The 22,696-nt window shown below is 40.9% G+C and overlaps 1 protein-coding gene and 1 pseudogene across 2 annotated transcripts in view; one reads left to right on the top strand and one right to left on the bottom strand.

Annotated features, from left to right (window-relative positions):
- LOC146710643 (beta-1,4 N-acetylgalactosaminyltransferase 2-like) overlaps positions 1-22,336 on the bottom strand; it is a 36,111-nt gene extending 13,775 nt beyond the window's left edge. For both annotated transcript variants that reach the window (XM_085453243.1, XM_085453244.1), the window contains exons 1-8: positions 22,231-22,336; positions 21,033-21,160; positions 20,523-20,666; positions 19,992-20,101; positions 17,473-17,510; positions 16,991-17,057; positions 1,085-1,198; positions 709-795 (exon numbers count right to left, since the gene is read on the bottom strand). In XM_085453243.1, the coding sequence (XP_085309369.1) occupies positions 709-795; positions 1,085-1,198; positions 16,991-17,057; positions 17,473-17,510; positions 19,992-20,101; positions 20,523-20,666; positions 21,033-21,160; positions 22,231-22,233 (691 nt within the window). In that variant the 5' untranslated portion in view covers positions 22,234-22,336. The remainder of the gene's footprint in view (positions 1-708; positions 796-1,084; positions 1,199-16,990; positions 17,058-17,472; positions 17,511-19,991; positions 20,102-20,522; positions 20,667-21,032; positions 21,161-22,230) is intronic.
- On the top strand, positions 9,371-10,500 carry LOC146710644 (uncharacterized; annotated as a pseudogene).
- Positions 22,337-22,696: the final 360 nt, after the last annotated feature.

Here is a 22,696-nt window from a genome sequence, read left to right as displayed (position 1 = left end):
AATAAAACACTGAAAAACACCAAACAATAACATTTTTAATCAACAAGTGACTTATATATCATGTTTAACCTGAGTAGTGAAAGACTGCGCGAGGGTCTGAAAATGATGTGTCGGGAGTTCACTGTACTCGCCGGCTCAAGTTAGCCTTGACCACCCAGTCAGCTATCGAGCTGGTCGGTAACAGACGTCTCCGAAAACATCGGAGCACTTTTTGCAAATATGCGATGTCTTGATAAATCGAGCAGATATTTGAACTTGACACAGCTACATTCTCGCCTGAAAATTTGTTAATTTTATTTTGTGACCCAAAAAGAGTAATATTTTAAACTCTTCAGCCACGCTCCTCAACTAAGTAGCACCAATAACACCAAAAGGGATTGGATCACTTTTTTCAATAATGAAAGAATTCAACATTTAAAAATTGCCTTTTGTATTTACCCAGATTATTTGTAAATAATGTTAACCTTTATCTGATGATCTGCAACATTTAAGTGTGAGAAATATGCAAAACAATATTCAATAAGAAATCAGGAAGGGTGCAACTACTTTTTGAAAGGACTGTACACCTCTAGTGAAGAACCTTGAAAACAGAATTAAGTTAGAAACATTTCATTCATTGGAGGAAGGCAGTCTAAGTTGGCCATAATTTCAGGAATCAATACATGGTACCATCACAGAGATTTTTAATTCCTAGGAAGAACAAACTACCTGTTCCCATGTCATACAGGACTGGTACACGAGGCTGTTTGATGGCAATTGGAAACACAGCTTCATGCATTTCAAACTGGAAAGTGGCTAAAATCAGAAAACAAAAAGCTCAGATTAAATACAGTGCAAAGGACACTCTTGTATAAAGAGAAAAAACAAAAACATAACAAAACATAGTCACTGATTTTCCAATAAACCTTAGAACAGCACACAAACTGCATAACTGGAAAACACTTTGTCTAATTTCACTTTTGCTTTCACTTATTTTGCTTGGACATGACATACGGAATTCAGAAACAATCAAATTTCATGCAAAACTTTATTTTCATATAGAATTTCAAATTTCTAGCTCATTTAACATTGTTTAAACACATACCAAGGTCTCCAGTGTTTATGTGGTAGTCAGTGCTGGTATAGGACACTTTGGCTAGCAAGTTGTTGAGGGTCACCAGGCTGCGAGACTCGATAATCAGTTTGTTCTTACCAGATCCTGTTAATTCAAACCACAAAATTTCACAACAGCATTAAAATGACTTGATTAATAGTTCAAGTTTTAAAGTCAATAAATATGACAAAGTGTACACCCTACAAGCTATATAGATTATATAAAAATGAATTCAAACAAGGTCTGTTTATTCTGCCTTTTTGCCTAGCTGAAATCACACTTTCTTATATTTTTTAAATAACAACTAAAGGCGGGACACATTTTCAAGAAAAAAAAAGTTGAAAAGCAGTCAGTGAGTTCACAACAACACTGAGAAAAATAAACAAATTGCTAGTGTTGTATGTTGCTTTCTCATACAACATAATTATGAAAAATAATGCTAATGTACCAGATGTAACATATCCAATCGATATATGCAAAGAAACTAGAACTGTCCATAAACCCTCCTGTTGTGTGCATCCCCACCCCCCTTACTTTAGTGTTCCCGGTAACAATTGACTGGTCTGTTTTAACAGCTCTTAAATTAACATAACACTGAAATGAAAGAGGTACTCATTACTTTTATATGTTCAAATGCATAGTGTGGAGGATGTCATAAGGCCTTGAGGTAATCAAATGAGTGTTTTAATTTGTAAATGGGTCAGGTTCGACCCAAATACAACAGGAAGGTAAATCAAGATGTGTAATAATGAGTTTAATACAGGGAAACAGTATTAAACACAAGAAGAAAGGGAGGTGCAAGAAGGCATGGAAAGTAATGACACCAGCTGAAATCTATCAGTAATTAGAAAGCAACCCTGCCAATCCTCAGTACCAAGTGATGGCCTATAAAAAGGTGTCGCATTACCAAGGTTATTGCTTGTTTCATAACACAAGAAACATCTGATGATTGTTAAAATCATTAAGTTCTCAAGTCACGGTCAGTGGGAGCTGACTGTCAGGGGCAGATCTAGAAGGTTGGCATGTGCCACCCTAATATGATCTCTTGCCACCCCAAGTACCACCCTACTTTTGCATACGACAGTGTTGTGCTTTAAAATAAGATAGCATTAACACTTTGAGCACAGTTACAGTTAGCAGTGAATATAAATTCTACAAATGAATATACTGCATAGTGTTACCCCCCTCCACCATTAACAAGAGGTTCAGCCCATAGCACATTTCGAAGAACACCATGGGAATTTCAGATTTCACACAGGTGGTTGGTTGTTACACAATGAAGGTGAGTGTTATTAACCCTCTGTGGTCCACAGGCACGCTGCACCTCCAAATCACATGTCTGATTTAAGCTGACATAGCAACAAGCTGCAGCCACGCTGAGTCTTTCAGCCCGTGTTGAAAGTTCGGACTTCAAAGTATACACCGTTTTTAAAATTTTAATTACAGGCCAGTAAATTCAGAGTTATGATAGAAAAAATATAATATAAGCCATGCTTTTTTCTAAATACTATTGTCATGTTTTGTTTTGTATTTTTGTTTTGTTTTCTTTTAAAGCATTTTCTAAGGACAGATAGGAAGAGGGGAAAGTTTTGGAAATGACAGCAGCGAGACAGAGCGAGTGACAGAGAGAGAGAGATATTGATATCGAGTTTTTAGATGTGGGAGATTTGTGACGTTTAGCTTTGAGTGTGTAGTTAGTGTGTTGTGTAGTCGTTGTTTTAATTTGTGTGTCAGTGAGGGTACTAATGACTGTCATAAAGGCAGATTGCAATGTAAGCACTGTGACCAGGTAGAAAACCAGAGGAGTGACACAACTCCTGTTGTCAGGCCTGCAGGGTTTATCCCTGTGGGGTTCTCCTCTGTCTTGTGTCCGACAAACACATAATAATTTGTGGGGCATCTTATTTTGACACTCGATTGTTCTCTCTTTTTAGTTAGAGTAATATTTTTAAATGGTTGTTCAAAATTGTAAAAAATTCCAGGTGTATTTTTAGATAAATAGTTGAAAATGTTTACAAAATGTGTGAAAAGGATTTTGTGTTTTTTGTGTGATTTCAGATCAGTTGTGATAATACAGTATGTCAATGAAAAAAACAACAAAATTAATACATGTGAGGTTGAGCTGTAAAGAATGATACCAAGCAAGACAGGGAAAAAAATGTAACAATTTAAAGCTGAAATACAAATGTAAAATCAAAAGGAGTCAAAAATAAACAGTCATATTTTGGACCTCAGAGGGTTAAATCATTTAAATTTTTGTTCATGACGGTGCAGATTTCTGACATTTTGTGTAAATTAAGCATGCAAAAATTAGATTTTTTTCTAACAAAAAACCAGTGAAACTTAAGATAGACATGTGTTTGTAAATGAACCGCCCCATGTTGTGCAGCTTTCTGGATTTTATACGTATTGGGCTACATATTTATTATATATATATACATATATATATTAGGGGTGCAACGATATTCGTATCGATATTGAACTGTTCGATACAGTGCTTTCGGTTCGGTACGCATATGTATCGAACGATACAACATTTGTAAATTATTTTATCAACTTTCCTTCTGACGATGCTGTCTGGGTGGAGCGCTCAGTGAATCTGCGTTCGACTACTCCACCTAGGCTGCACTGTCGAGTGCAGATCCACTGAGCGCTCCACACAGACAGCATTGTCAGAAGGAAGAGCGCAGGGCAAGCTAGCGAGACAGAAGTTAAGCTCTCCTTGCAACATGGCAAATTGAACTTCCCCCACCCTCATTCAGATCTGGCGTTTGGAATTATTTTGGTTTTCATGTGATGTATGACCCTGAAGGTAAGCGCGTCATGGACTAAAGTAAAACAGTATGTTGGATGTGCCACGCAATGCTCAATTACATGGGTGGGAGCTAGTGTGTTAGCGCACTTAGCTCGTTAACGTGTTGGCCGTCTAGCCCCATGCACGGGGCGATCGGCGGTAGCTCGTTAACGGAGATTTGCCGTGTTGTGGCGTTAACGTCATTTTAACGAGGTTAACCTGAAAGCACTAGTGGGAACACAACGAATATGACTGCACATTTACGCCAACATCATCCTAGTGCAAAGACAAAAACAACAAGCACGCATGCTACAAACTTTACCTGAGTCATTTAGACAGATGTTAGCACATGATTCTCCTTATGGGGACCTGATATGTTTAATATGCTGCTGAGAATATAGCCCAGAAGAAGCGGATAGTATAGCTTTTATTTTGGAAAGAGCCATTTCTCTGTAATAAACTCTCTTTTCCAAAGATGAGTGATTCCTCAATCAGATACAGGGCTCGCAAAATCGCTAGCCCGACGTCCCGGGGCTAGCGATTTTTCCAGTCGGGCTACCAAAATCTATCTCTGCCCTGCCCGTCGGGCTATTGTAGGAAGGAAAAATATATGTCAATGCTTTTGCATTCTTTCGGAAATGTAGCTGGGTAATTATGTCATTGGCATCGGTGAGCCACTGTCAATATGTGACATATTGAAATCACGTTTGAATTTGCGCTTGTTTTTTTGCTTTCACTTTGCAATCGCGCGAACTGTGTATAGAGAGCGACAGCACTGATCTGTGAGTGATGATAATTTGTGCACCAATTCCTCTGACATCGTCTTATTAATCGTTAGCTTACTATGCAAACATGACAAGTGAAATCTCCCGCAGCTTAAACATGTGAGAGGTTGATCGCGCAGAGAATCGCTGAGCTTATGTGAGTGCGTGTGTAAAAGCATTTCAGTTCTGCTGAGCCAAATAAGACAGGTCAGGGTGAAGAAGTGACAGCCAAAGAAAAGCTTACCACAAAACGGGAAAGTTATGACAAATCAGACTATAAGGCAAAAAGAAAGTGCAGCTTTATGGTTTCATGGACAAAAGAATTTCTGTGGCTGCAATATGACGAGCTAAATAACCAGGGCTGCACATAAATGGTCCGCAGGTGTGTATTCACTGTCAAAATAAAAAACATGCACAAGGGTTAGGGTTAAATTTAAAAACTGTACTTTTGAGTTAAATATATATATTTATAATTTTAATAAATGACAAATTAAAAAGGCATGAACATTTTTTTGTATCGAAAAAATATCGAACCGTGACACCAAAGTATCGAACCGAACCGAACCGTGAATTTTGTGTATCGTTGCACCCCTAATATATATATATATACCTACAGTACATAAAAACAAAATTCACATGTTTTATGTGAATTTTATGTCAAACTAACGTGTTTAATCATGTGGGCTACAGAAAAGAATTAAGTTATAGATTACATTTATATGAAAAGCGTGTATACTTAATGCATTTGAACCATTACAACATTGTAACCATCTGCATATGTGTTTGAAAAAAGAAGGCTTTGATTTTGCCACCCCATTTGATTTCTCTGTGAAAAAAGGCCAACATTTAGAGATATTGTGTCACTCCTCCGTCCAGGCGGCTTCTCGCAACGGCATCATATGTTCCGGACCAGCTGACCCAGCTGAACCAGAAGCTATGGCCCTGCTCACCAGATTACCCAACACCTGCCTCACCAGAGGAATGAGACAACACCCGATCAGCAATAAACCTAGAAAAACTAAAAGAGAAAACATGGCAGACATAAACAATCCCTTATATTGCCCAAAAACAGATGTGAACCAGTCTCCCAGCCTCGAGTTCACGCCTGATTGCTCATGCATGGTTCTAGATAACGCTTTCAAATTCTCGAGCGCCCGCGTGACCGTTCCGTCCGGAGCTGTATTGTTGGGAATAAAGGTGCAACATAAATCTCCGAACATCGCACACACGCCTCCCTTCTCAGCCAATAACATGTCCAGCGCCATGCGATTTTGGATTCCCATTAACGACGTCGGACCTAATTGTTCTGCAAGACCTTCCACCGCGTCCCTAGTGAGATTAGAGAGTCTCAACACATTATAATGAACATAATTAATGCGATCAACATTTTTATTTGGAGTCACCCACAGAAACACACTTTCAAACCCGGCCGCTATCTGATCAACTAACTTATACTCATCTGGAACTCCTCTGGGAACTCCTATTGAGTCTATCCAGGTTGGCGAGTCCCGTCTTGGATCATACTTGTGGATACCCCCTGTGGCTCTCCTCCGTCTGGGTGTAGACACACCCGCGCCTTGCTGTGGAATTGTCTCTAGCCTACTGCCTATGAGCATCAAAGGTGCAGCTAGGCGCACCAGAGCACACGTTCCCACACTCCCCAAGGGAACCTGCACCAAAAGGGTGTACTCCCCACAATAATAATATAGCCCACCTCTCGCCCAGGTGCCTATAATTGTGCTTGGGTCACTTACATCATTGGTAGTCCTACCTGTGATTGTCCTCTGACACCAGCTTGGATCAATCCTTCCTAGCCTAAATCTCACTCTGTCTGTAGAAAACTCAAAACATGTATAATTATCTCGTTTTGGTGTGAATGAACCTGGTTGTGTACGTTTATCAATTGGCGGATATAAACCTGACAAAGTGGTGCAGTTACCTGTGTCCACCGCCTCTCTAGTTAATCTCAACATGCAATTATATCCCCACTCATCCTCTGGATACAGAGGAGCGGGTTCAGTAAACAAATGTGGTCGAGCGGTAGCACAAGCAACACAATCAACCACTTTCTGCTCCTTAGCATTTTGAGCCACCCAATCTAACCAAAGATTCCTATCTCCAAAACCTGTGGCACGCTCTATCAACTCCTGAGGTTTTAACCTAGTATAATCAGTGGCAACAAACCATTTTTCTTCTGGATCCTCGTAAGTAACTGTCTCTACGGGATCCGTTTGCACCGTGAGATTCAGTGCTGAGTCATTTCCTAGCGGTTTAGACCTGGGATTAAATAAATTCACCCGAATTAACCCGAATGGATCTGTCCCTACTTTATCTACCCCTACTACTAAATAAAACGCACCTCCATCAAACCCAGGTTCAGGGAGTTCACTCCATGGTCCTAGGGAAAGAGTAATAGGGTTATTTGTAACAGAATAATCTCTCTGAATAGCTATTCCTTCAAGGGCCGGTGGCACCGTTGGCTGCCATCCTACCCCTGTCCACGCGACCACATCCTGCCAAGAACACCACTGATCCGTTACATAGGTGTAGATCTCACTATCCCATGATGGGCCCCACACCGACTTAGGGTAACACATCATTGGATGATAACAAACCCACACATTATATGTTCTCCAGCTATTCCCGTCACCCGAGCATTTAATTACCTCACACAAATCGAATGTAAACGCTGTCGTGGATCCATTAACATACCCAAACTCTGAACCCTAAGAAAATTTCTCTAGATCCACACCTGCTGATTGTGCAAGAGTGAGAACGAGGACCCAGGTTCAGACACAAAAGGAGATAGAGCGGAGAGTTAAACCAAAAGTGAGACGTTTTATTTTAGCTGATAAACATGAATACAAAATAATGCGAGGCAAACTGGGCGACAAATTAAACTGCTACTAAACTAAACTGGGAAAACGGAACAAGATAACTGTGACTAATCACGATGACTATGATAACTATGATTTCTATGATGACTGTGACTATGAGTGCTATGACTAGACGTGGTGTCACAGACGTTCTGACAAAGACAAGACAATGAAAAACACAGACTAAAAACACACAAGGGGGGGGGGGGGGGGGGGTCAGGAATCACATAGGGAAACAGCTGACACACATGAACCTAATAATGGGACAGGGGAAGTGAAACTAAATACAATGAACAAAGAAAACCAGGCTCTTTCAAAATAAGACAGGAGGCAGACAATACTGACTTGATAACAAGGGAGACTGGACAGTGTTGGGGAGTAACGGAATACATGTACCGCCGTTACGTATTTAAAATACAAAATATGAGTAACTGTATTCCGTTACAGTTACCGTTTAAAAAGGTGGTATTCAGAATACAGTTACTTTGTTGAAATAAATGGATTACACTGCGGTACTTTCCTGTTTCATTTTGTCGCGGGTCAGGACTGTTTGGGTTTTGTTTGACAGCTACGTTCTGTTGTTCCAGGCGGCAGCGTTACGGTTGCCATGGTTACAGGGCGACGCTCTCTCTCTCTCTGCGACCGTGTGTTTCCTGGGTGAGAGAGCGCCTTTTGTTGTTGTTGTTGTTGTTGTGCTAAGCTAACAGGCAGAATGCTACAAGCATGGCTCTAAAGAATGTAGCATCATGGGCAGTGTAGTCCGTGCTGCAGGGAGAATGGACTGTGTAACGGTCTTTTGCATTTGATGTTTGTTGCATTTGATGTTTGTTGCATTTGATATTTGTTAAGCTGTATGTCTGGATTTTGTTCCTTTGCGCCCTCTGGTGGTGAACTGTGTAGGGTACAGCTTTGCTGTTTGGGTCTCCACCCAGCCACTTTTCTTTTGCTAGCGCACATGGTGTCTGCATGCTGCAACTCACAGTTAGCTCCACACATGGAGAAAATATTGTTTAAAGAGTGAAATAATTGATGAAGAAGATGGAAGATAAGGCAATAAGGCCATAAAGGACTATTTAGCACCTCCTGGATGTCAGCTCACGAGGTTTGTGTATTTTAAATGGTTTATTTTCTGTAATTAAGGATTTTTTGATTGATTGACATTACGTACAAGAGCGCATTTTGATGTGATGTTTTTGTTTTATTGTTTTGTCCGTGAGCAGTTCTCACGGGTTGCCAAGACCAGAATAAACCCTGTTTTATAACTACATCGTGCGTACGTCAATCCTTGAGGGTGCTACAGTGAGAACTCCGCTCTGCACGGGTAGATGAAGGACGCAGCCCCGCAGGAAAGTCAGGTGCCCCGAAAATAAGTGTTGCCTCAATTAAAGGACTGAATATAATTAACCAAAAGAAAGAGAAATAAAAAGGAAAAGGACTGTAAAAATAATTAAGATAAGTTTCCTTTTATAAATGAACAAAGGACTGGAATATTTCTTCTTTTTTTCTTTCTTTCTCATTGTTTACATTTCTGCTGTTCAAGTGACTGATATTCATACAGTGTTAAGTTAATGTTGTGATGAGTAACCTGTGTATTGTGCATATGGTGGGCTTCAGCAGTTGCTGTATGAAACAGTATTACTGGCTTGGACAAGATATGTAATGTGACTTAAGTATACACGTTAAGTGATGTTTAAGGAGTAATAGTAATTACTGTGCTTTAAAGTTGTAACAGTAAATGTAGATTAATATTCATTTGCTCCTCAACTACCAAATCAAATTTAAGCTGCTGCACCTTTACATTGAGTCTAAGTAAGATACACAAAAAACCCAAACCCCTCCAACGATGGCAGAGTTTGAGGCTAATCCAGAAGTCAGTGAAAAGGGTGATGTGGAACAACTCTCTGCAGATGAGCAACTACAAGCAGTTGAAGGCACAGCTGATGATGTTTCTACTACCTCACAAAGAGCACGACAGAGCCAACGAGTCCGTACATTGACGGAAAAGGGCAAAGAACTGTACGGTGAGCACATAAAGAAGGCTGCACATCGTTTCAGTGTGCACTATGAGAAGTGGAAGGTTGTCATTAAGGATGCCAAAAGAGCTATAGATGGTCAATGCTCAAAGGATCTGCTACAAGAACATGTTTCCAAGGTTTTGAGTGCTTCTAAGGATGTGAATGCAGCCTATGATGACTTGAGACGTATTGAATCTCCAGATAGTGACACAAGACGAAGGATGGATACGTGTGAAGCCATAACAAAGACAATTATTGAATCTGTAAGAAAGTGTCCAAGCCCAAGTAGTGCGGAGGTTCAAAGAGATGAAGAACTTTGGAAGGACACTGAGTCTTCATCTAAATCCGTAGCCTCAGATGTGAAAAGTCAAAGGGATGAAAAATGGAAGGAGACTGAGTCTATGCCTAAGTTAGAAGCCTCAGACAGGATGAGTGTTAAGTCACACCACACTAAGCTCTCTTCTCATTCGAGGGTTTCCTCTAGACACTCCAGCCGGCTCTCGGCTAAAAGACAAGATGCAGCTGCTGAAGTTGCAGCAAATGAGGCTGCTCTCCAAGTTCTGCTTGAACAAGAAATCCATATGAAGGAAATTGAAAGGCAAGAAGCAGAAATAGCACAAAGACAAAAGGCTCTAGAAGCTAAGCGCAGAGAAGTAGAGCGACTTGAGACTGTAAAAAAGCTGAATGCAGCAAAGGCTCGACAGCGGGTGTATGAACAAAGTGAATGTTCAGATGAAGAAATATACAACCTACTTCACCACAGATCTGATAAGAAAAATGAAGTCAAGTCTGAAAACAATGACCAGCATATGAAACGGTGTTCCTCGCCACGAAATGTGACACCGCTCCGAGAGGTGAACACAGAAGATCTGGTCAAGGCATTTGCAGTGTCTCTTAATGCAAGTCGTCTTCCGGTACCAGAGCCAACAATATTCAGTGGCGACCCTATCAGATATAATGATTGGAAAATTTCCTTTCAGACTCTGATTGACAGGAAAAATATACCAACTGAAGAGAAGACTTATTATCTGAGGAAATATGTAAGTGGACCTGCAAGGAAGGCAATAGAAGGCTACTTCCCGCTTGGCACAGAGTCTGCATACTATGCAGCATGGACAGTTCTCGAAGAGAGGTATGGCAATCCCTTCCTAGTAGCAAAGGCCTTCAGAGACAAACTTGACGCATGGCCTAAGATAAGCTCTAAAGGCAGTATGGAACTTCAAGCATTTGCTGACTTCCTTTGCTGCTGTAAGACAGCCATGTCGCAAATGAAGGGGCTTGAAGTGCTCAATGACTGCAATGAAAACCAAAAAATGCTCGCAAAACTTCCAGATTGGCTTACTTCAAGGTTGAACAGAAAGGTTACAGAAGTGCAAGAAGAGACTCACACCTTTCCAAGCTTCAGCCAATTTGTAGATTTCATCTCACGGGAAGCCAAAATTGCCTGTAATCCCATAACATCTCTCTTTGCTCTGAAGCCAAGTGATACTGAAGGGGCAAAAACCACAAGGAACAGAGGCAATGGAGCAAAGGTGCTAGCAACTAACTCAAATGAAAGGACTGTTAGTGCTAGTTGTGTGTACTGTGAAAGGTCGGGTCACAGCCTACTTAAGTGTAGAAGGTTCATAAATGAGAGCATTGTTGAGAGACTAAAGTTTGTTCAAGACAAGAAGTTATGTTTTGGCTGTCTGAACTCTGGTCATCGCTCCAAGGATTGTGAAGGGAGAGAAACCTGAGACACATGTAATAAAAGACATCCAACATGTCTTCATGACAATCGCACGAAGGAAGAAAGAACAAGGAGAAATCCACATAAGAACAGTGGCAGGACAAGACAAACGAACGCAGATGTCTCACAAGACAACAGTGTCACACCAACAACAAGTGAAGCAACTTCTAACAGAGTCACGCAGAATGTTGACGACACTCACACATCTTCCATTATTCCAGTATGGGTGTCAACCAAAGGTGAGCCAGAGCATGAAATTCTTGTGTACGCGCTCCTTGATACACAGAGCGATACGACCTTTATTCTTGAAGAAACGGCACAAGCTCTGCATATCAAAGGTGAATCGACTCAGCTAAAGCTCACTACCATGTCTTCAAGAAACACAGTTGTGTCCTGTCGCAAGCTCTCAGGTCTACAAGTCAGAGGGTTCTACTCAAATAAGACCATTTCCCTACCAGTGACGTATGCCAGAGACTTTATTCCCGCAAACCGAGATCACATTCCATCGCCTGCAACAGCTAAGGCATGGTCTCACCTTGAGTGCATTGCAAGTGAGATCGCTCCACTACAAAGCTGTGATGTTGGTCTGCTGATTGGGTACAACTGCCCCCAAGCACTTGTTCCTCGTGAGGTTGTGTCTGGAAAGGAAAATCAGCCGTTTGCACAAAGAACTGATCTGGGATGGAGTATTGTGGGTTATGGCAATCCATGTCTCGATTATGGAGACGCCTTCGGAATAAGTCACCAAGTCATTGTGAAGGAAGTGGTGCCTGACATTAATCCCTCTTCAAATCTCACCAACAAGGTTCACTATGTCTACAGAACTCAAATAAAGGAAATGATCTCTCCCACAGAGGTCCTAAAGATGTTGGAGTCTGACTTTGTTGAGAAAGCACCAGAAGACACAAAGGTCTCTCAAGAAGATCTCAAATTTTTAACAAAGATGAAAGCCGGCATTAGGCACAAGGAGGATGGTCATTTTGAAATGCCACTCCCATTTAAGAGTGAAAGGCCGAACCTGCCAAACAACAAGGCATGTGCTATTCATCGCCTCAAATGTTTAGAAAAAAGGCTCAAGAGTAACAAGCAGTACTACATGGACTATAAGAAATTCATGGATGAGATCCTAGCCCATGGAGATGCTGAAAGGGTCACAGAGCAAGACATTGATAAGACACCAGTTTGGTACATCCCACACCATGGTGTGTATCATCCACAAAAACCCGGAAAGATTCGTGTCGTCTTTGATGCCTCTGCCAAGTTCCAAGGCGCTTCCTTAAATGACCATCTCCTCACTGGTCCAGAGCTAACAAACACCTTGCTCGGAGTCTTGTGTCGCTTCCGAAGAGGCCCAGTGGCTTTCATGTGTGACATCGAACGCATGTTCCACCAATTCCATGTGCATGCTTGTGACCAAGATTACCTACGGTTCTTGTGGTGGGAGAACGGTGACCTTGAAACTCCATTCACTGTCTACAGGATGAAGGTACACCTATTTGGAGCAGCATCTTCTCCAGGTTGCGCCAACTATGGCCTCAAGCATCTTGCAGCTGAAGGGGAAGGAAGTTTTAATGAAGAAACCATCAAGTTCACCAACTTCTATGTTGATGACGGACTAGCAAGTGTTGACACTGAAGATCAGGCAATACAGCTGGTTAATGAAGCACGCAAACTCTGCAGCATGGGCAAACTTCGGTTGCACAAGTTCATCTCAAACAGCACCAAAGTTCTAGCTTCGCTTCCGAAAGAAGAATGCGCTGCAGCTCCCAAAGAGCTAGATATGGCACTCGGTGAAGTACATATGGAAAGAGCACTTGGCGTACAATGGTGTGTGGCATCAGATCAATTTCAGTTCAGAGTAGTTGTTAAGGAAAAACCGCTCACCAGAAGAGGAGTATTGGCCACAGTCGCCTCTGTGTTCGATCCACTTGGGTTTGTGTCACCTTTCATTCTGCTGGGAAAGCAGATCTTGCAACAAATGTGTCGAGATAAACTCAGTTGGGATGATAACTTACCTGACAGACTTCGACCTCAGTGGGAGTATTGGTTGCGTGACCTGGGAAACCTTGCGGACGTAAAGGTTCACAGATGCTACATTCCTTCGAACTTCAAGGCACACCACTACGAACTTCATCATTTTTCTGATGCAAGTGCATCTGGATATGGAATGTGCACTTACCTCAGAGCAGTAAGCACAACTGGTGAAGTCCACTGCCCATTGGTGATGGGAAGATCAAGAGTTCCACCAACCAAAGTCACAACTATACCTCGGCTTGAGTTGTCGGCGGCCGTTGTTGCTGTGCGCACTGGTGACATGCTGAAAAAGGAATTGGAAATGGAAATTTCAGAAGAAAGGTATTGGACTGACTCGAAGGTGGTACTCGGATACCTCAGCAATGAAGCCAGAAGATTTCATGTGTTTGTTGCAAACCGAGTGGAACGCATCAAACAAAGTACAGATTCAACCCAATGGAGGTATGTACCTTCCGAAGATAATCCGGCGGACCACGCCTCAAGAGGTCTCACAGCAGAACAACTTGTAGCATCAAACTGGTTCAAAGGCCCAGACCTCCTTTGGCAGAAGGTCATACCCAGTGGAGAAATTAAGGTGGGAGAGTTATCAACCAGTGACCCGGAGGTTAAGAAGGTTCAAGTCCACAAGATACAAGGGGAGGAACAAAGGTCACTGTTAGATCGCTTACACAAGTTTTCCCACTGGTCGAGGATGATTAAGGCAGTTGCTAGACTCAAGCGCTATGTGAAAGAAGCAAAGCATCACAAGAGTAGATCACACGACATCAGTAGCCTACAAGAGAGAAAGGAAGCAGAGTTAACAATCATAAAGATGGTTCAAGAAACAGCCTTTGCTCAGCAAATAAGAACCTTGCAACATCATGATGTGATGCAGATGAAAGACAAGGTTAGCAAGTTACACAAGTTATGTCCATTTCTTGATGACCAAGGCATTCTTCGGGTAGGCGGACGCTTAACACATGCAGCTTTGCACCCCAATGTCAAGCATCCTGCGATCCTGCCAAGAGACAGTCACGTGTCGGCATTACTGGTCAAACATTATCACGAGAAGACATACCATCAAGGACGAGGGATCACCATGAATGAACTTCGAGCTAATGGATTCTGGATTCTTGGATGCAGCAAGATTGTGTCATCTTACATCTATAAATGTGTAAAATGCAGAAGGTTCAGAAGGCGCACAGAGCAGCAGAAGATGGCAGACCTCCCAGAGGATCGGATGGAGACCACACCGCCATTCACCTACTGTGGGATGGACTGCTTTGGTCCTTTTTATGTCAAAGAAGGCCGCAAGGAGCTAAAGCGTTATGGCTTGCTAATCACTTGCATGTGCTCCAGAGCAGTGCATCTTGAAATGCTTGACGATCTCTCTACAGATTCCCTCATCAACTCCTTACGTGCATTCATGGCCATCAGAGGTACAGTTCGCCAGATAAGATGCGATCAAGGCACGAATTTTGTCGGCGCTAGAAATGAGTTTATTGGAGCATTTAAGGAAATGGATCAAGCCAAGCTAGGGAAACTGGACTGTGAGTTTCTCATGAACACCCCAGCGTCTAGTCATATGGGTGGTGTCTGGGAAAGACAAATTCGCACCATAAGAAGTGTTCTCATGTCCATTCTGGAACAATCAGCCAAACAACTCGACAGCTCCTCTCTGAGGATATTCCTGTATGAAGTCATGGCAGTGATTAATAGCAGACCATTGACTACTGACCAACTATGTGATCCATCAAACCCAGAACCTTTAACACCGAATCACATACTAACCATGAAGTCCACAATCATCTCTCCACCTCCAGGAAGGTTTGTGAAAGAAGATCTTTATCTCCGTAAGAGGTGGCGTCGTGTTCAACTACTTGCCAACACTTTCTGGACAAGGTGGAAAAAGGAGTATTTGTTAAATCTTCAAGGCAGACAGAAGTGGACCAAAGAGCACAGAAATGCTAAGATCAATGATGTTGTCCTCCTGAAGGATGAGATAACTCCATGCAACCAGTGGAAGTTGGCAAGGATCATTGAAGTGTATCCTGGAAAGGATGGAAAAGTGAGGAAGGTGAAATTGCTGCTGAGTGATCCAACCCTGGATAGAGCAGGAAAACGTACCTCCAAACCTGTGCACCTGGAAAGACCCATTCAGAAGACAGTCATTCTGATGGAAGCGGAAAACGATTCTCCACCGCACTCTGCTTAAAGGATAATTCACGATAGTTCATTCAAAAGCCGTTCATTAGTTCATAGGTTCATAGTTTTTAATCACAAGTGATTGGTGGGAGTGTAACAGTCTTTTGCATTTGATGTTTGTTGCATTTGATATTTGTTAAGCTGTATGTCTGGATTTTGTTCCTTTGCGCCCTCTGGTGGTGAACTGTGTAGGGTACAGCTTTGCTGTTTGGGTCTCCACCCAGCCACTTTTCTTTTGCTAGCGCACATGGTGTCTGCATGCTGCAACTCACAGTTAGCTCCACACATGGAGAAAATATTGTTTAAAGAGTGAAATAATTGATGAAGAAGATGGAAGATAAGGCAATAAGGCCATAAAGGACTATTTAGCACCTCCTGGATGTCAGCTCACGAGGTTTGTGTATTTTAAATGGTTTATTTTCTGTAATTAAGGATTTTTTGATTGATTGACATTACGTACAAGAGCGCATTTTGATGTGATGTTTTTGTTTTATTGTTTATGTCCGTGAGCAGTTCTCATGGGTTGCCAAGACCAGAATAAACCCTGTTTTATAACTACATCGTGCGTACGTCAATCCTTGAGGGTGCTACAGACTGCCATACACGTTAATGTGTCTGTGAGCGAGGGAGGGAGAAAAAGGCAAAGTACGAGTTGTCATCGAGCAAAAACGGGAGCTGGAAGCATGTAAATATAATAATAACCACTTCAGCCAAGAAGAGTGCCTGACGAGCCCAGTTGTAAGTAAGCTATTAAGACTCGACTGTACACCGTGTTCGTGTTTTCCTCCGAAACAATAAGTTCCGTTGGAGCAGCCTTTCAACGCCTCTCTCTGTCTCTCGCAAGAAAAGTTGACCCCCCCAACAAAGTAAAGCTATTTTTCGGCTACGACCGACAGGGACCCCGCCGTATTAGTCAGAGGTCCCTTTACTACAGTTCGGAGTCGCGGACTTTCAGTAATAGTAATAAATCACACAGCAATAGTACATTCACGTTGTTGTAAAAAGCATGATAATATATTAAGTAATCCAAAGTATTCAGAATACGTTACTGTCATTGAGTAACGTAACGGAATACGTTACAGAATACATTTTGGGGCATGTAATCTGTATTCTGTAATGGAATACATTTTAAAAGTAACCTTCCCAACACTGAGACTGGAACATAAGGGGTGATGACACAACAGGATCTAGATAAACAAGGACTAAAGAATTTCAAAATACAAAACAACTCAATCCAAACTAATGATAGAAACAACAAGAACTTAGCATGTCTTCTACAGTACATATCAATAATGCAAAATGAAGAGAAAATGCTGGGTCCCAGACAAAGCCCATGACAAGACTGCTGTAAATGTTTTATATTTCATATTTGTAAGAGATTGTTTTTCTTCTCCACATGGCTGAAAAGTTCTGACCCTTGCTGCTAATCTGGCGTGTGGTCCAAAAACCAATCCAACAAAAATGCCCCCTACAATATAGTCACTTATTTACTAAATCTCACCTTTGATGATTGTCTGTTCAGGTGTAATATTTGTGGTCAGGATGCCTTTAGACACACTTAAAGATACCTACAAAAGAAAGGCCTGAATAAATTTAAAAAGCACTCAGAATATAATAATAATAATAATAATAATAATAATAATGGATACTTTATTGATATCCATGCCTACCCCAGAATATCCTATACAGTCGTCTACAAAAAAAATAAACTGTGTATGAAATTATGCTATGTCAGTGTAACATTGGAATACCTATTGAAGATGGAAAGAAAGATGCTAGTTTATACTGTACATCAGACCATAAATGAGGTTTGTGTTTTTTCTTTCATTTATCCTAAAGCTGAATTAAAGTCAGCCCCACACATTGATCACAAAATCAGGGAATCAGGGCCCTTAATGTTTGAAATGTATATGTTCAGGAGGCATCTTGTATGAACCAGCCAACCTGTACAGTTCATATTAGCTGTGAGGGAGAAACACCAACCTTGTAGCTGCTTCTGTTTTCTGCATGCAGCCCTAAACCTGAAATTAAAATGACATTACTTTTACATTGTCCTTTTATGGGAAGACTCCATGACACGTTTTTGAAGCATAAATGATCAACATGAATTACTTAAAACCCCCATGCAACTGTCTTGTCTGTGAATATGTTGGCTGTAATACAGATTTAATTTTGCCATCTCATTTGCTGAGGTATAAGTTTGCTGGTCATTATCACTCTTGGTTAATTATCTTTTAATTATGTTTTAAACGTGGAAAATTCCTGAAATTGCATGTTAATTTGACTCACTAATGACTCTAATTCAGAGGTATTAAAGTTTACTTAATAATCTGAGAAATACCACCAAATTTAGTCTCAGATCAACATTTATTAACCATTTTTCTAATAAACTAGAAAGGGATTGTATAGGAATTTCTTTTACTTATGTATTAATCACATTATTTTATTGTATGATGCCTTGGTGCCACTAGATTTAAACATGTTCCACACCCATACTGTAAGACAGATGGTGGGGGTCTAGTAAGGAAGTTGGGGGAAGCAGACAACTCCACAGGAAGAGTCTTTTGTCTCTTCGAGGACTCTGGGAGGTAGCAAGGGAGTGTGAACCTTAAGGTGTGAAGCAGCTGTGTACTTTCTTTTGTTCCTGGAGAAGGTATTTAACTGAGAGCCATGTTAGGCTCAGAGAGACTCTGCTGACCGTCTGTCCCGCGGTCATGTAGGCTCTCCACAAGCTTGGTTGTCTGTTCTTTGTGTGTTTTGATTAAAGAATGTTAGCTACCGCTCGTCTGCAGGCTTTATTTAAATGGAAAACTTCCACAACAGAATATACAGCACATACACAACAATACAGACCACTGGTAAACTTGTCTGTTGCATATACAGTGGGGCAAAAAAGTATTTAGTCAGCCACCGATTGTGCAAGTTCCCCCACTTAAAATGATGACAGAGGTCAGTAATTTGCACCAGAGGTACACTTCAACTGTGAGAGACAGAATGTGAAAAAAAAAATCCATGAATTCACATGGTAGGATTTGTAAAGAATTTATTCGTAAATTAGGGTGGAAAATAAGTATTTGGTCACCTCAAATAAGAAAAATCTCTGGCTCTCACAGACCTGTAACGTCTTCTGTAAGACGCTTTTCTGTCCCCCACTCGTTACCTGTATGAATGGCACCTGTTTGAACTCATCATCTGTATAAAAGACACCTGTCCACAGCCTCAAACAGTCAGACTCCAAACTCCGCCATGGCCAAGACCAAAGAGCTTTCGAAGGACACCAGGAAAAGTATTGTAGACCTGCACCAGACTGGGAAGAGTGAATCTACAATAGGCAAGCAGCTTGGTGTGAAGAAATCAACTGTGGGAGCAATCATCAGAAAATGGAAGACATACAAGACCACTGATAATCTCCCTCGATCTGGGGCTCCACGCAAGATCTCATCCCGTGGGGTCAAAATGATCATGAGAACGGTGAGCAAAGATCCCAGAACCACACGGGGGGACCTGGTGAATGACCTGCAGAGAGCTGGGACCAAAGTAACAAAGGTCACCATCAGTAACACACTACAACGGCAGGGAATCAAATCCCGCAGTGCCAGACGTGTTCCGCTGCTGAAGCCAGTGCATGTCCAGGCCCGTCTGAAGTTTGCCAGAGAGCACATGGATGATACAGCAGAGGATTGGGAGAATGTCATGTGGTCAGATGAAACCAAAGTAGAACTTTTTGGTATAAACTCAACTCGTCGTGTTTGGAGGAAGAAGAATACTGAGTTGCATCCCAAGAACACCATACCTACTGTGAAGCATGGGGGTGGAAACATCATGCTATGGGGCTGTTTTTCTGCCAAGGGGACAGGGTGACTGATCCGTGTTAAGGACAGAATGAATGGGGCCATGTATCGTGAGATTTTGAGCCAAAACCTCCTTCCATCAGTGAGAACTTTGAAGATGAAACGAGGCTGGGTCTTCCAACATGACAATGATCCAAAACACACCGCCCGGGCAACAAAGGAGTGGCTCCGTAAGAAGCATTTGAAAGTCCTGGAGTGGCCTAGCCAGTCTCCAGACCTCAACCCCATAGAAAATCTGTGGCGGGAGTTGAAAGTCCGTGTTGCTCGGCGACAGCCCCAAAACATCACTGCTCTCGAGAAGATCTGCATGGAGGAATGGGCCAAAATACCAGCTACTGTGTGTGCAAACCTGGTAAAGACCTATAGTAAACGTTTGACCTCTGTTATTGCCAACAAAGGTTATGTTACAAAGTATTGAGTTGTATTTTTGTTATTGACCAAATACTTATTTTCCACCCTGATTTACGAATAAATTCTTTACAAATCCTACCATGTGGATTCATGGATTTTTTTTTCACATTCTGTCTCTCACAGTTGACGTGTACCTCTGGTGCAAATTACTGACCTCTGTCATCATTTTAAGTGGGGGAACTTGCACAATCGGTGGCTGACTAAATACTTTTTTGCCCCACTGTATTAGGCTTGGCATACCTGGTATGAGAGTAGAGGTCAAAGGCTGTACTATATAACCTTGAATAGGATACTGCAGAGGAGAGTTAGGCGAAGCAAACAGCAGTCTGGATAGTTCAGCAGACACCATCCTGATGAAGAGATGAAATGTGGGTAGATATAGAAACAGGTATCACCTTTTTACTAGTGCTGTCAGCATTAATTCTTATCCCTACTTTTATTTTTTTCCATGTCTATTTAAGTGCTATTTATGACACTATGTTTGCACTGAAGCACCGCAGCAATTTCCTAATGTTGTAAACCTGCTCAACATTTGGCAATAAACCCCATTCTGATTCTGATTCTGATTAACGCTGACAGACTGCACGACTGCACCAAGCGAAGCAACTCTGCTGTTGAAGTGCAACACATTCTCACTCCCAAAGCGTAATATTTAATGCCAAATGTGTCTACATTAATTACAGTTTACAAAGATACCAATTGATTATGTTCAGTTACAAATGCCATTGCATTACTGTTAAAGTACACAACATTCATTCATCCACCCTCTACCTGGTTTTGTACTGTTGGAGGTCCTTAGCTCGCCGTTTAACAAGCTCTTCGTATTGATCCTTGGCTATATAATCTTTAAGAAGTTCTGAGCCTTTAGGGCAGGTACATTGATGAGCCAATGAAAAGTTCCTAGGAGAAACTGACCTGAAGAACAAAGGAAATACAGAACTCCTAAAGGGTCAAAATTCTCTTCTATATCACATTGTCATTTAAATCAAGTAGTTCAGATTTTATGGGAATTTGGGAGACTAGTCTAAAAAGTATTTTAATGATGCATTAAGGGTAACAAGACTGTTGCTTCATCTGGATAGAAGTATACCAACTTTCCTCAAATAAAATGCAGTTTCACCTCTGGTCAGCAACAAAAACACACAAAGTGGTCATACAAAGCACTCTACATGTGCGTGTGGTGTGTGTTAAAGGCAATTTAATGAAAACACTTTCAAACACTGCCAAATATACAAGAGGAGGGATTTACACACACACACACACACACATACAAATTATTACCTTAGTTTTGTTGCGCTGGAAAACTTGAACAGATTTTCATTAACGTTAGAGAAATATATGACATAGAAAACCATCAGGATGATCAGAGTAACAGCCACCAGCTGGAGCCTTGTGCTACTCAATGACATCTGCGGACATACACACACACAAACTCACGTTGTAGACAGTTTGCTAGCAAAGGACCTAAGGGCAAAGATTGCAGTTCTAATGCTCCTGCCCCCAACAGCTGTCAGGTGGCAGATTATTTTTATTTATTTTAGTACTAAAGATGCAAAGTCAGCATCTGGTATAGGGAGAGTCAATATCTGGCATACCCAATGCATTTACATAAAAATTTTGCAGTAATAAATTTGGACACAAGAGTGATTGCTTCATATATCAATACTTAATACACATATTCTTAAAAAATGGTGCATCAACCAACTTGAAAAGCACTTTTTCACACACTGAAATCTGAGACAATGTTCGAACATCTAAAAATCCTGACATTTTAACTCCCCTTACATTTATATAAAAAATATTCACAGCGCAACAAAATGACTACACTTTGTCTTTTGCCTTTGATGTATCAAATTTATATAGTTTCACTAAAAGGCACGTAACTTTGTGCTGAACATTGGTGGGGTCAAGATCTCTGTCTAAATAAATAAATAAATCTTTTTAAATTGCCAGATGATTAAACATGCAACTGTTTTGCTGGTAATAGCTGAAACGAGTAAAGAAAATCAACAGCCTATTTATGCAAGATAATTCATAATTTTACTGGGGGGGTTATATTGGTTGGGTCTGATTATTGGGGGGGTCATAACCCCCCTGGAAACTGCTCCATTATGTTGGCATGTGGCACTGAAGAAAATATTAATCAAACTAAATATAATATATAATCATCTGCCCTTGTCTGCACAAATGTTTCCCTTTTTCTTTTAGTGTTAACTTTCATGTGGATGATATCTACAACAAAACTCTTATTTATATACTTTTTATTTCTTTGGACAGAAATCAGGAGTAGTCATATAAGAGATGAAAATAAATTAACATTATAATTAATATCATAATTAACTGAATTCACATTTACATTTATTTATGTATATTTATGTCATATGTCATTGAAATTTTATTGTTGTGTTAATGGTAACAGAATGAACAAAACTATGATATTTAACCACTGGCTACAGTATAGAAATGATCCATGTCTTACCATTTCTTCCTTCTAAAGTTTCACTCTTATCTCATTTATTCAGCATAAATATCCAAGACATTAAGGAGCCACGAAATCAAACAGCCTGAGTTTTGAAAAAACCTCTTAAGAGTTCAGGGGCTGGACACTTGTGTACAGTGACTGAGGGGGTGTAGTTAACGAAAAACAGTCTGATGGGGGTGGGATCCTCATCAGACTGTTGATACAGCACTAGCTTAACACTGGTATATCTGATTTTATCAGCTTATGTGCTTATAATATATGTTAACAACTGCATCAAAGATTCTGAATATCTCATAAAAATCACATTGTATTGCATGAAAATAAAATTAACTTCATAAAACACTTTGTTTGTTATCAGACATTAATAATCCTCACAATATTACATAAACAGCAAGTTCCTGGATTCACATATGAATGTAACATATGATTTCTTTAATGTTCACCCATGAGGAAAAATGAATTA

Source organism: Copadichromis virginalis, linkage group LG4 (genome assembly GCF_057382275.1).
Source record: "Copadichromis virginalis isolate Kocher_CV1m ecotype Utaka linkage group LG4, C_Virginalis_male_GT1.1, whole genome shotgun sequence".
In the NCBI taxonomy this organism is placed as follows: Eukaryota; Metazoa; Chordata; class Actinopteri; order Cichliformes; family Cichlidae; genus Copadichromis; species Copadichromis virginalis.
This window is presented reverse-complemented; position numbering and strand designations above follow the sequence as displayed.